Source organism: Arvicanthis niloticus, chromosome X, assembly GCF_011762505.2.
Source record: "Arvicanthis niloticus isolate mArvNil1 chromosome X, mArvNil1.pat.X, whole genome shotgun sequence".
In the NCBI taxonomy this organism is placed as follows: Eukaryota; Metazoa; Chordata; class Mammalia; order Rodentia; family Muridae; genus Arvicanthis; species Arvicanthis niloticus.
Genome location: NC_047679.1, coordinates 3,990,496 through 4,005,195, shown reverse-complemented (window position 1 = coordinate 4,005,195; position 14,700 = coordinate 3,990,496). Strand labels below are relative to the sequence as shown.

Genomic DNA, 14,700 nt, shown 5'->3' with positions numbered 1-14,700 from the left:
CCCCAAGTTACCCAGACTTTAAGGAAAAAAAAAAAATCTCTGTTTTTGTTGTGCTGTTAGCTTTTCAAGTAAGAATTTTATTTCATGTCTCAGGCTGATCATCAGTTCACTAGGGTGGAAATTATTGTGAGTGTCACCACATCTGACTTCAAGTAAAATCCTCAGTAATTTCTAATTCTTTATTTTGTGTGTACATGTGTCTGCATGCATGGGCATATCTGGAAGTCAGAGGACAATTTTCAAGAGTTACTTCTCTCCTTCCACCATGAAGGTTACAGGGATCTAACTTGGGGCTCAGGGGCAGGAGGGGTCGGTGTGTGTGGGAAGCTTGGTAGCAAGGACCTTTATGTACAGAACAGTCTTGCCAGCCCCAGGCAAAAATCTTGATTTCATTCAATCCAAGTTTTCTCTGGTGCATCCCAGTTCAGTGAACAGCAACATCATCTACCCAGATGTCAAAAGGACTCAATCGTAATTTCGCCTCTTTCATCTCCACTATCCCATATGTGTCATGAATTTCTCCAGTTCTCAACAATCTTACCAACATTAATACAAGCCATTAGTCAAGTTTCAAGCAACAGTCATCTCATCAATCCTTCACACCTCCCAAACTCAGCTCTACAAATACACACACATACACACACACACACACACACACACACACACACACACACAAATAAATGCAGCCAAAAATAATTAAATCCAGACATGATCTTTTCAGGCTAGAGATTCAAATCTTCTAGTAATATTTCATCCCTCAGGATGAAGGTCAAATTTTTCAAGGTGAGTCATATACACAGGCGATCTCCATTCTCTGTGGGAACCCCTATTCCATTCCCTGTAATTGTTTCTTGCTGCCTTTCTCCTCTCCCCTGAAGGGTCTGATCGTAGTTAAAACTGGCAATATTTTCAGCTCCTGTTCTCTATTCCATAGGTGGTCTCATAGTAATAATGATGAGCCAGAGTGGTATGGGAGAAAAAGAAAAAAAAGCAAGCAAAAGTAATTTCTGCCAAGTCCCTATAGCAGTCAGATGTCCTTGTATAGGCAGTGTAGGAAAAAGGAAACAGAAAGATGACTTTGGTGGACTGGGTGTGAAGGAGAATGCATTTTTCTGTGTGTTTTCACAAAGCCATGGACTCCTCTGGATTTTAATATTATAGAGGGGTCATAACAAGAATTTCCTCTATTGTTGGCTTTACACAGATGCAAAGCGGTGCTCAGGAAGCTGGGAGATTGATGAATAGTTGGTTTGATGTATTTGATCCATTCAGCACTTTGAGTTAAATGTGCAGATTCTGTTCAGAATAGACAATAGGGAGGGGAGGTCCCTTTTTCCATCTCTAACTTGCATAACATCAGGCCTCACTGCTTTAAGTAATGAGTGTTTAGAAGTCAAAGCTCCCACTGATTCTGGGGAGCCATTAATTCTCTGCTTGCAGAGCCACTGTGGAGTTTTTCATAGGGCACATTTCTTAGCCATTATCAGTTATTTCTGAGCAGCAGAGCTGACCCCTGGGTTCCTATATGTGTCACATACAAGACATACAATAGGTTCTAAAGTGCCCTTGGAAAGAATTTTACTGGGGACCAGAAAACAGATGCCAAAAAAAAAAAAGGTACCCATGCTGGCCATTCTGTGACAAAGGTGTTTCCGAACTGTTACTTTGGGGTAACTTAACCGACACAAAGTATGAATGCATATTTAAACCAACATCTAATCTGGTAGAAGGCAGGCAGAAGCAAGCTGCAAGATTCTCTTCAACTAATTGCAGTCAGTACTACCCTTTGTAATAATGATGTTTGCTCCATTATTGCCCCAGGTTGATTATTTGCTCAATAGCCTCATTGATCTTGCCTCAGTAGGCTTTCCAGTTTTTACACATTACATTCTCTTGAGAATTGAAAAGCACTGTGTGTCAGAAGATGCTCAGTCAACTTGAAAAGACTCATTTTTGAAAAGGCCTTAACCTGCTTTCAGCTTAAAGCAATTCAGTCTTTGGCCAAGTAAACTTGAGGGCAGAGATGGAGGCATCCCTAGGATCAGTGGGGTTTGCCATCACTTGGAAGCTGTTAGTCTGAAAGGCCATTTATAGAAGAATGTCCTTCAGGACATTCAAAATTCAGGGATCTAGACTAATAACTAAAGGGAATACACAAACCATTAAGACCATGGCATTTTACTATTAGATGGATTCTACATTATTCAATAGCATAAATATTTTGTGAGGAACATGACTTGTTCATTAAGACTCCAGGCAGTGAAGTCATAACTAGAAAATTTATAATGCATGGAAGAAGAGCAAAGTGAAGGAATAAAGCAGCAGAAAAGGCTAGGAAAATGGATGTCAATCAAACTGAGATAAATCCAAGTTGAAAAGACAAGGGTTTTTTTTTTCCAATTTTTTAAAAAAAATGTTGTTTGTTGTTTTTGGAAAACAAGAAATCTTGTTTTACTCATCAATACTCCACTGATGAAGGAAGGAAGGAAGGAAGGAAGGAAGGAAGGAAGAAAGGAAGGAAGGAAGGGCAATTTAAATATTCTAAATTTGTGCTTGAGGGATCCAGAAATCCTAGAAGCTCTGCAACCCCCAAGGAAACAAATTCAGTAGCACAGTATAAAAATACCAATAATGTTATATATATGACATTAGTTGAACCAAAGGCAACATATAGAAAAAAGCAAACAGTTTCAACTATTACATGTTCAAAATTATAGAACTTTCCACTTCTTCTCTAGTGTCTAAAGTCTTAACCATTTAGTAACTGCTAAGCCAAGCAACAGACTTCTCTGCACTCTGTCTCAGATGGTTAGGTAATAGGTAAAAAAGGTGACAAGGAATAGGGCAATTAATACTGCCAATTAGTCATCTTCTGACAGCACCATGCTTCTTCACACAACGATTCAGTACATCACCACTCTGAACTTCAACAGCTTTCAATCAGTTTTGCACTAAGCGACAGGACTTGATTTGTGCTTCCAAATCACTTTACCAATCATTTGCAGGACTCCAAGAATACTAAAAACAATTATTTCATAGGCCAAAAGGTTTGCTTATATTAACCTTCAACTCACCCTGACACCTGCATGTAACTCTTGGTTTCCACCACGGGAAGAAAATGTTAACAGTTAAAAATAGGTCTATACAAAGGTTGAGAAACTTCTTTTCAAAAGTATTACCTTGGAACAATGACACTAGCTAAAGTTTCTCTTTTCCAGAAATAGAGAAGAGGCAGAAACCCCGGTCTCCCTCTCCATCTGCCCTAAAGATCTGAGTCACAGAGTTTATTTGTTGAAACTGGTTATCTACTGCTTGAAACCTAAGCAGAATGCATCAGCATTTTGGGACCACCTGGGACCAAGGGGAGCTGGGAAATTTCCAACTCAGTGTAAGACTACTCATTGATATTTACATAATGAGAATAAATGTTTTTCCTAAGATAGCATTTCCCTTCAGTATCTTCAGACCACCAGCAAGAGAGGGAGGCACAGAAATTCTATTACGTTAATAGACTTTGTTTTTATGGCTTTGGCATTTATTAACTAGTGGGAGCTGTTTATTGGGTCATAAACTTTACTAATGGGGATATTATCTCTGAATTATAAATCTCCTTCAGTATATGGCTTAGTTATAAAATGAATAATTTTTAAAGTGTCTCTATGGCTGTAATGTATCATGTTTATCGACATGATTCCTATAATGGCCATTTTATTGTTAATTGTGAGCTTGAACCAGGAACCACCAGAGCAGGAACACAGAGCCATGACATAGGATAAATAGTCGTCACCCCATGAACTCAGGCACACTATGATTGGTTGACTTCCTTTGCTTCTGGCTTCTTGAGTGAATTACAAAGTCTGCACAAGGGCTAAATTATCTATACAGTCAAACAAGGGAAAGATAACTGAGTGAGAGGTTGAATAAGGAGGTGACAGATGTGTCAGCCTGTAAGCTTCTAGGCAAGTGTCATCCCTTCTAAAAACTTCTTCTCTGGAAAGTAGAAAAACCTTAAAATGACAAAATAGCTTGGCATTGTTGGTTGCCTTTTTTAAAAACTGGGACAAAAATCAAGTCATCAAAATTAGACTTTTATGGGCCCACTGTTCTAGTATCTAACTTGTGAATACTATTTTAATACATGGCTCTATGAGACCAATTCTAATGGTGCACGTGGAATTGTCCTGGGTTTATGGAGAGAAGTAATTTACTGGCTAGTTTTGATTAAAAGAAAATGAAAGAGCCATTGTTGTGAAGCAAACTTGATGATATAAGTAGGTGCCAATTTTGAGAGAAAAGTTTTATTTTAACAGGAAGGGTGATATGTAGGAGGAGCTAAGGTGGGAGGAGTACTGAGAGGAAGAGAAGGAGTAAGGAGAGGAGGATAAGAAAGAGAGGAGAAGCTAGGTGATGAAAGAGAGATAGAGGGGGGAGACAGGGAGGCAGACATTAACGTGTCTCCACCAGTCAAAGATAGTTGATATATCTAGGTTGGGTAGTGGGTTACACCTTTGATTGAGCAATACCAAACTTATAAAGCCCTTGATTAACATTTTTAAAAATGTATAAATGCAAAAAGGAAAAGGGGGCATGGGGTAGGGGTTTTCTAAGGGGGGATGGGGAAGGGGGATGGCATCTGAAGTGTAAATAAAGTATCCAATAAAAAAATAGGAAAAAAAATAAGTAGGTGCCAACTCATTTGGGGATAAGGGAATGTTCCAAGTGTAGAATGAAAGAAGGAAAAGGGAGTTCCCCTTCTTCTTTCAAGGGGACCTTGAAATGGCCTGGAATCCTTTTCTTCTTCTTAGGATGACCCCTAACCAGCACAGTCTTTTCTTGATAGACTCCCACTGCCTTTGAAACAAATACATTTATGATATTTAGCACCCAGCACTTGGGGCTGGTATGGCATAGGGAAGACTTCCGGACACTGAAGCTCCACTGTGATAGGTTGTAATCAGATAGATGCTGTATGACAAGAGTACTGCTGTGTGGGGGAAAAATTCAAACCAGGGAAACGCAGGAGAGATCCATTGTAATTTTAAACTACTTAAACCTTGGGGCTGGAGGTTGAGAGGCTGGTAGTAAGTATGTAAAATGAAGCAAAACAATTCCCCAAAACCTTCCATAATTATATCCTTAAATAATTTGGGTATAATACATTTTTGTCTTAATTATATATACATGCATATATTCCTAAGCAAAGAAGCTGAGTTTAGATATTAAAAGACACTAAGAGTATAAACACAGCATATGTTTTAATTTCTCTCCTAAATATGTGTGTATGTGTGTATGTGTGTGTTTGCAGAGAGAAGGTTCTTTTTTCCCCATAACTTCACTAACTTTAGAAAATAAACACACTCACTCTAGAGAGGTTTGAGAATTATTTTGATGAGGTGCATTGCTACAAAACTTAATTATGTAAGTAATAAACATGTGTCAAAAAGATTTCAAAAATGTTTAACAGAATCACAACTTATTGCTCTGATATAATTTGATTTTATATTGTCGTGCATAGCTGTCAAAAGTCATTTTCTTTTCACATTGCAATGAATCAAATTATATTAGATGGAAATTATTGTATGAGTCTTTGGCATTCATAAATAATACATACAATACAATGGTCAACAATGTTTTAAATGGTATTTTTAATAGTCCTGGTACATTAGCAATATAACAAGCTGTTCTGAGGAACTACAGTGACAAAGAAAATTAATTGTGGTTTATGGATTTCCATTTAATACAAACCTTGCTTCTTATTTTTGTTTGTTTTTAATGAAATTATATCTATTAAAATAAACATGGCATAATGAGAACAGTCAATCAAAGAGAGTTGATCAAAACCTTCATAGCAAGTTCTCCTCTAAGCCATACACATCGATCAAAAAGTCTAAGTACCTAACGTATTTCACAGGAATAGGTGATGGCATTCCCATCCAAACGTCTTCACATTTCTGGAAAGAAAACAAACATGTACACAATTATAGCCACATTTCAAAGTTCAGTTTTTAAACTTCAGTGCTACATTTTAAAAAAATCTTTAAATAAACTTTTGTTAAAGTTGTTTCTGGGCTGGAGAGATGGGTGGCTCAGTGGGAAATAGCATTTACTGCTCTTGCAGAAGACTCCGGTTTAGTTCCCAGCACATACATACATGGTAGCTTACAATTGCCCATAACTCTAGCTCCAGGGGACCCAACAGTGTCTTCTGACCTTCACAGGCTCCTAACACACACTCACACACACACACACACACACACACACACACACACACACACACACACACACACAAACACACACAATTCATTTTAAAGAAAAGAATAGAGCTTTCCACATTCTACTTAGATATCAGAAGGACTTTGAGGAAGTGCATAGTCTTGCTTTTGTTTGCTTCCCCTCTGTATTAGAATTACATGTCCCCAGTCTTTACCATGTAACTGCAGCCCTTTCTATGGAAAAGGAAGAAATGATAAATTAATGAAGGAGGAGGAGCAAGCAAAGAAAGAAAGGGGGATGAGGAAGAGAAAGAGGGAAGGGGAAAAGGAGAGTTTTCCTGTCCCTTAGAGAGACATGAACATACAAATGGCTATGACTTTTGCATGAAAGGCAGATGTGCTAGTTCTAGAATGACAGAGATGGAGAAGACAAGGCCCAACTTATAATCATGAGCCAGACCCAGCTGACTGACTTACAGATCCAAGGACAAGAAAAAAAAAATCAGTGTGTCTTGTGAACTTGTGAAACACTGAAATGCTGGGAGCTAGGCAGTATTAATGCAGTGGTTGCTTCATGCAGTATTGAGAACTCAAGTTTTTATATCCAAAATGGTATTTCAACCAGCTGCTTGGTTACTGCTTCCTCAATAAACCATTAAAGGCAGTAGGTTGCTCACGCTATGCTTAGGTATATCTTATATACAGTGGAGTACTACAAAATAATGTTTTGTATCAATAATGTACTGTACAAATGACAGCGGTCCCATAATATTATGATGGTAGCCAGGATTGATGCTATACACTTCTAATCTCAGAGCCTGGGAGGCTTAGATGAATTTTGAGTTTGAAGTTAGCTAGTATTCCAGAGTAAGCCTTATCTTGCCTGAGCTATATTTAGTGATATCTAAACAAAACAAAACAAAACAAAACCACTTTCAAATCCCACACCTTCCTTTAAAAAAAAAAAACAAAACAAAACAAAACAAAACTCCAGCCCCCCAAACAAACAACAAAACCTGAAGGATCACAATAGAGCTGATAAATTCTTACAGTAGCCCACTGCTACTATTGCTATCATCTTGTGGCACAACACATAATTCACTTGTGTGTGGTGAGATAAGCAAACCACAACCCCAATGCCAGTCAATAAAAGCACAACACAATTATAATTCACTTTAAAAAAAAAGTCATTGTATTTATGTGTATATGCACATACTTGCACACACAAATCTATGACATGGAATGCTTGTAGAGGTCAGAGGGCAACTTGTGAAAATCAGTTCTCTCCTTCCATCCTGGGGTTTCTGAATACTGAACTCAGATTGACAGGGCAGCCTCAGCCCCATAATCTTGTGTTTACATGTCCTGACTACATAATTTTCTCATGTTTGATCTTGTGTTGTATTTTTCATTGTGGTCCTAGAACAACAGGCTATATATACCATATGTACTCAAATATAAATATATTTATTTATTTCTATATAAATATATATGTGCTTCATTGAAACATCTCAGTTCATGTAAAGCCTACTCTAGGTATTTACAACAATGAAATCATTTGATGACATACTTCTCAGAACATCACTTAGTGATGATTAAGTGTTGCTAAGTGTGTCTGTATGTGTACACATACATATACACACAAACTCTTTACATAAGCTATAATGGATAATCAATGTTAGGACCAACCAGGGAGAAAGTCTACAACTAATGCTACTCTCAAGATTGTTTTATATACAATGCTCTATTTCTTCTTCACTCTATGTTTTCTTTTTTCAGTGCTGGGTTTCACTTTTGAGGCTTCACATGCTAGACAAGCACTAACTTACACCCATGGCTATATAAGAGGTTCTAACCATTCATTAGCATTACACTAATATCTAGAGTCAAAAACTGTCACAGAAGCACAGGCAAAGGCTAGATGACTTTTTGTGATGGTGTTCTAGAGGTATATTGATCCAGTACTGCTACTGCTAGTGATTATAGCACCAGGACAGTACAGGGTTGAAACACCAAAGGGTGTTCTATCTATAGTCAAACGTATAAGCAAAGTTCCAGTGACTTCAATAACTCATTGCATTAAAAGGTCAAATAGTCCAGTTTTGTTTAGGGCATATAATGCAGAGTGTCAATGGGTGGTTGGAAGGAAGAACCTGGGGTCAAATTTTAAGCCTTCTGGACTAGTTCATACTTGAGGCTATAATTCAACTAGGAAAAGCTGCTAATCGGTCATAGCCAGAAGAACAACAGTAATGCGATTGGAAATTGACAAGATAAGTTGCTAGATGCTAGTGATTACCAGACTTTGCCAGAACCAGGAGGGATGAACCAGGAGAAATGAACCAGGAGGGATGAAGCAGGGCTCCAAATTAGGAGCTAGCTAAAAAAGATTCTAAGCAAAACACCTCAAAGCCCAAGACTTGAAATGGTATGAAAAGAAAGGGGAAATGTCAGGGTTGATCTATATGCCCTCACAGAAAGATATGCTGGCATCCTAACTCTCTATACCTCAAAAGGTAATTACAAATGTATATAGGTAAGCTGAAGCTGAAGTCACACTGGTATAAGGTAAGCCTCAAACAAAAAAAGCAGGATAGAAGTTTTTAGTTATTTTAAGTGAAGAAATGAGGGAGAAACCCAGTACAAAAATCGACTTAATTTCATATGCTCATGGGACATCAAGATAGAGCCTTTTTCTCAGCCCTAAATGGGTATCTATATCACATCCCCTCCTTTTTATGGTGCAGAGATCATTGAAGAAGAGGGGGTGGAAAGACTATAAGAATCAGAAGCAGTGAATGATTATAAGTATAATTTTGTTTTTCAGACATAGCAGGTACGTGTGTCAAGGCATAGTGGTTGTGACAGAAGGCACAAAATTTGTGCAAGCTCAAGCTAGTCAAAATCCCAGCATGTAGAGGAGAGGTGGACACAAAGTCTTATTCCTAGCTGAAGAGCTATTAGCTACTGACAGCTACTGGTAGCAAAGCAGTCCGTTTTCTTTAAGGGTGTGGCTCTTGGTAGATGGATTTTTCTAATGGAAGGCCACACACAGCAAAGAATATAAGGGCAATACAAATTAGATGCTTCTTTTTTTAAGAAAGAGGACATACAGTTGGGTGGATAGGAATGTGGGATATTGGGGGGAAGGAATGTATATGATTAAAAATACATTGTACAAAATTCTCAAAGACCTGATTAAAAATAGACACCAAAACCAGAGAGGTTCTGGTCAATCCTGGAAATACAGTTCTATGTAGTATAGAGCTAGAGTTCAGAAATGTATAAAAATTCAAGTGTCACTGGTATGTGAGTGATCTCTCAGGATATAGCAACCAATAACACTATAGAGAATCAGAAGAGCACCAAGTACTCCCATCTTTAACTGGGAAATAAAATCTGAATCTAAGAGACACATTATAGTTGTGAACTAGTCACAGATTTTTGCAGGGTTATGCCTTAAAAATACCTAGTATAGCAATAACAAGAAATATATTAGACATTTACTATATGGTAACAACTATTAAGAGTTTGTCACAGAAAATTCCTAAAAGGTAGATGTTACTGCAATAGCTGTCCACAAAAAAAAGGAAATTGAGGCACAGCATGAATGAATTCCTCTGCAACTAAATCACAAGTCAGCAGGGGAGGAGACTGAATGGTCTCCCTAGCAATGAAGCTCCAAAGCTATGTTTATGTATTATGCTACCATCCATGAAATGGAGTGGGCCTATTCACAAGCATCTGGTTCACATCCTACCTAGTAACATTTAGTCACTATTTTCACGAAGGAAAGTTAAGCAGAAAACAATGTAATTCTTAAAATACTATTCTAATTAAGCATCGGGGAAAAGAAGGTACATGACTACAGGTGCCTTAGGAGGCCAGAGAGCTTTGGGTCTCTTGGAGTTGTAGAGCCCAAACCACCAATTGGCAGTATGAAGGAAGTGATGCTTCAGAGAGATGGTGGCAATACAGATTTGAAAGGGTTTCTGTACAGTCCATACCACTTGGACCTTAGCGATATGCTCTCCCTTATACCAGCTATTAGGGAGTCACCCTGGTATAGTAAGTACAGGATTTTAATCAATAAAAGATGAGCTCAATAAGTCATTCAATTCCCAATATCTTAAAATAATTCCCATTCTTGAAAGTTTTCTAAAAGTTAAACCAATGTCTATTCTTAGGTGGCATGTTAGAATTTAATCTCAGCACAGAGGAATAGAAAACAACAACAAACCCATTCAAAAGCATTATCTTTTAAAATAAAAATTTAATACAAAAAATAAAACATATCGTGCCACTCATATAGTTATGATGGGCTTATTACTCATGAAACAAGTCAGTATTAATAATTCTCCCTCATCTTACTAGGCTCAAAAAGCAGCTGTAGTTTATGTTGCTTTTTAGCAGGAGATTATGATGTAAATGCTACCAATCAAAGAGAAAAATGGTAGGAATTTATACTGAAATAATAACTCAAGAATTTGGATATGAAAACCAAATTTATTAGCAACAGGTTAATAAGAAAAATGAAACTCAAACAAATATCCAGATTTCAAATGAGGAGTAACTTGGGGGAAAAAAATAACATCAGTCCATTTCTTTAAATCCTGACCACTTTGAACCCCAAGGCCCCTGCAGAGCTTTTCAGTCTTCAATCAAGCTGTGCTTTGTTTCTATTCAATACCATCTCCCACCATCATTTCTTTCTCTCCTTTGTTACCAATCCCTAGGTTCCTAGTTGGAGTGACTTCTGATAAATACCACAGAGACATGTGGGGTACCCTATGGAGTAGGATTCATCCACTGCCACCCACAAATTTTAGGGAGGCTGTCTCAGGTATTATCTGAAAATAGACTCAGGAATCAAATTTGGCATGGAAAGAGGACTAGATGCAGAGAGGATTTCAAAGATCCAGTCAATGGGATTACGGATATCACTGAAGCAGAAGGACAGGCATTATATTTATAATTTTGCCTATACTTTGTGGCACATGGCTGGTTCCTTTTTTTTTTTTTTGTTATTGTTTGTGTTTTAAAGAAACAGGTTTGGGAGTATCTACAAAATCCCCAAACTAATAATGACCTATTTATTGTTCTTTTGAATAAATCTGCAAGCATTCCAAAAATTATAGAAGTTTTATGAAAATCTGGGTAGTGAGTTAAAAATAATTGATTTTTTTATTCCTTCTACATTAGTTAGTAAATGCAAACTACAGATCACACAGTGTTTATCTTACGGCAGTAAGTTTTTAATGTGGATAGTTTCTTGCAGAGGATAGAAGCCTGGTCTTGCAGATGCTAGGCAAGTGCTCTACTGTAGAGTTACACTCCCAGCCATTGAACAGGGGAATAACTGTCCGTGCATGGTAATCCTACACCAAAAAGAAGGCTCATCTACTGATAATTTGCCTTCCATTCCAGATGAGGATACGTCTGCTTGCATCTCTGTAAGACAGGCTCCTGACAGCACATGTTTGGAATCTTTTATGTCACAGGCTCTGCTAGTGCTCCTTCCTAGCCTCTTACTCTTCCAAATCTAGCTCATATCAAGCCTGACTTCCAACTAGCAGTATCTCTATTCCTCTACCCCAAGCTTCTTGTTGACCTCTGAGGCTTACTTTGGCTGCCCCTAGGGCAAGCAGCAAGTGCCAGGGAATTATTTCCTTTCCTCTACGTTGAAGAACAGCCCTCAATCAATGAAAGCCTATGGGAGACTGAGAGATTAATGCTATGGTTCCCTTATACCTTGACCAGGATAATTCTGCGGTACATGTTTCTGTTAGATCCTAGCATTTCCCAGAACCACCGAGCAACATCTATCTCCCTATGTAACTAGTTTCATACTATATACCCTTTAGTAATTCCCTCTCTTCCTCTGCCACTCTTTCTAACCTCTTCTGGGTGTGTTAATTTCTTCCCTTCAACTACTCAACAACAAAATCCTTGTTTCCACCTCTGCTTCTAAAGGCAAAAAGCAGCTTTACATTTATCAAAGTTAAGAACATGTATATGAAAGTTACTAACAGATATTGGAATAAAGCAACTTCCAGGCAAACTGTAAGTAAATCCAGTCTCCAGGGTGACTTACAGATAAAATGAGAGACAACACTCAAATCTCACAAGGTAACTTAATGTACCCTGGAGCATTAAATAGTATGTGTCACACATCGTTTTCTGCTAGAAAGAAGAACTAAGGAACACAGAGTGAAAGTCAGCAACAGAAAAACCACAAATGGCTCAGAATCAATGCCTCCAAGAGTGCCCTATAACACTCCAAGCGGGTTGTCACTAGAGCTACTTAGGATGTCAAAGAAGTTAGTGGTAAATTACTTATTCATCAATAGGGAAAACTGTAGCTGCCTATCTATGTACACGAGCACACACACACACACACACACACACACACACACACACACACACACACACCATCACCCTGAAATGAGAGGAGAAGATGGCAACAGATGAAAACCCAGTGAGTAGCAAAAACCCAGATGAAAACCCAGTGGGAATAGTAAAGCTGCGTGTGAGATAATAGGCCCTGGATTTATTTGCTTTGACATTTTTAAAAGGAAATTTAATTGGATTATGTCTTCTTCTAGCTTAAAAAATTCTACTGTAGTACTGGCCACCAGATGCACGTGGGGTAAAGATTGGGAGCCAATTAAAGTGCATGCTTCACTGCAATAGGGTTATTTTTATTCTTCCCAAATGGAAGGCTGATAGAGTCATGTTAGTGATTGTACCATGTTACTCCCTCAACTCTCTTGGAAAAGAATTTTATTTCTTTCCTTTTCAGAAAGGATTATTTCTATGTGACATATCTACAAATATATAGAATTTTCCTTTTCTTTTTTCTTTCCTTTCCTTTCTTTCTTTCTAACATCTTTCTTTCCCTCCTTCCCTTCTTTCTCTCTATCCATCCCTCCCTCCCTCCCTCCCTCCCTCCCTCCCTCCCTCCCTCCCTCCCTCCCTCCCTCCCTCCCTTCCTTCCTTTCTTCCTTCCGTGGACTTTCTGCAGCCTTAGAAATAATCACTTTGAGTATAAAACCATGAAAGCAATTAAATTTTAGCAAACCAAATGGAAGTTCATTTTGAAAAAAGGATTTTCTAAATACTTCTTGAGCTAATCAAGAACATCCTAAAATAAGAGAAAGAGTTCATTTGTGGAGTGGGATTCACTTATACTCCTATCCATGTGTCTCCTTATATCCAATGTTTCATAGCTGCTTCCCTTTGGTTGAGCTAGCATCTGTATCTGAGCTGAACATTGGTGTGGCTTCCAAGCAGGGATTCTTTTCTTAAAAATGCATTCAGACAAATGTAGGTTTTTGAGGAGACTTGAGTTTTTTTGTAAATATTAGTGATAGGTTTGCTATTACTCAAGTACATGTCAGTCAATGCTTTATATCATAACAGATCTCCCAATTATCATTTTCTACTGGGCTACTGTTTGACGTTAGACAATCAGTGTGGGTTTGCTAGTCATTTTAACATAATGAGAACATATATTAACCCTGTATTTCAACTGTTAAATTTTACCACAAGTATTAGAAATGACTTTGAAAAAAATTGCCAAAAAGAGAGTAGAAAACTTTGATTTGCCAGGCATTGTGATGTACACCTTGAATTCCAGCACTCAGGATGCAGAAACTGGCTATGAGTTCGAGGTTAGCCTAATGTGAATAGTGAGTTCCAGGATAATAACACTCCAACAAAAACAAACAAACAAACAAACAAGGCAAAAAACCCAACACCCCCAAAAAACAGCAAAACAAAAATTAAAACAAACAAAAACCAGTTGGCACTACCCATGATAATATATTCCTTACTTTTATGAATGTCTGAGTCTTTGTTATCTGCAAAATGAGAATGATACTTATTTGGCAAGGTTTGGGGGGACAATAAAATGTCAAAAAGGTGACCCTTAACAAATGGGGTATTCAAAGACATATCCCAAGGTACACCCACAGCCTCTTACTTCCTACTGCTGTATATCAGCCTGCCATGAGAGGGAGTCCTTGGGTCAACTGATATTTCTGCAGTTATAATCCTCATAAAGTGAATCTATGTCCAACTTTTCTCAGCAATGTTGAAAGATAAGTCTTACAGTATACAAAGTTTATACAAGAACTGATAGGGTGTACAAAATGTGACTTATGAGATTAATCAAACAGGCTCTAAATTGTAAAAGCCAGTCTGTTATATTCTCACATATGAAAACAAGCACAATAGAATGGAAATTGAGGTCTCTAGGTTATGATAGCACTTTGGGCAACATTCTCAGTGCTGAGTGTCTGGGCAAATGAACTATACAAGGAGTAGTACGCTCCTCCCCCAACCAGGCTACAGGCAAGTGGCTATGAGTCACAGCCAGCAGTCAGGATAGTTGGTAACACTCAACTTGCATCTATCCACGCAGGAACAGCTTCTCGCCGTAAGATAGTAGGGCTAACCGTAGCTCAACTGGCTATAACAAGGATTG

General features: G+C 38.0%; 1 protein-coding gene across 1 annotated transcript in view; it reads right to left on the bottom strand.

Annotated features, from left to right (window-relative positions):
- Positions 1–5,621: 5,621 nt before the first annotated feature.
- Efhc2 (EF-hand domain containing 2) overlaps positions 5,622–14,700 on the bottom strand; it is a 173,111-nt gene continuing 164,032 nt past the window's right edge. The window contains exon 15 of the mRNA XM_034485609.2: positions 5,622–5,951. Within this exon, the coding sequence (XP_034341500.1) occupies positions 5,844–5,951 (108 nt within the window). The 3' untranslated portion in view covers positions 5,622–5,843. The remainder of the gene's footprint in view (positions 5,952–14,700) is intronic.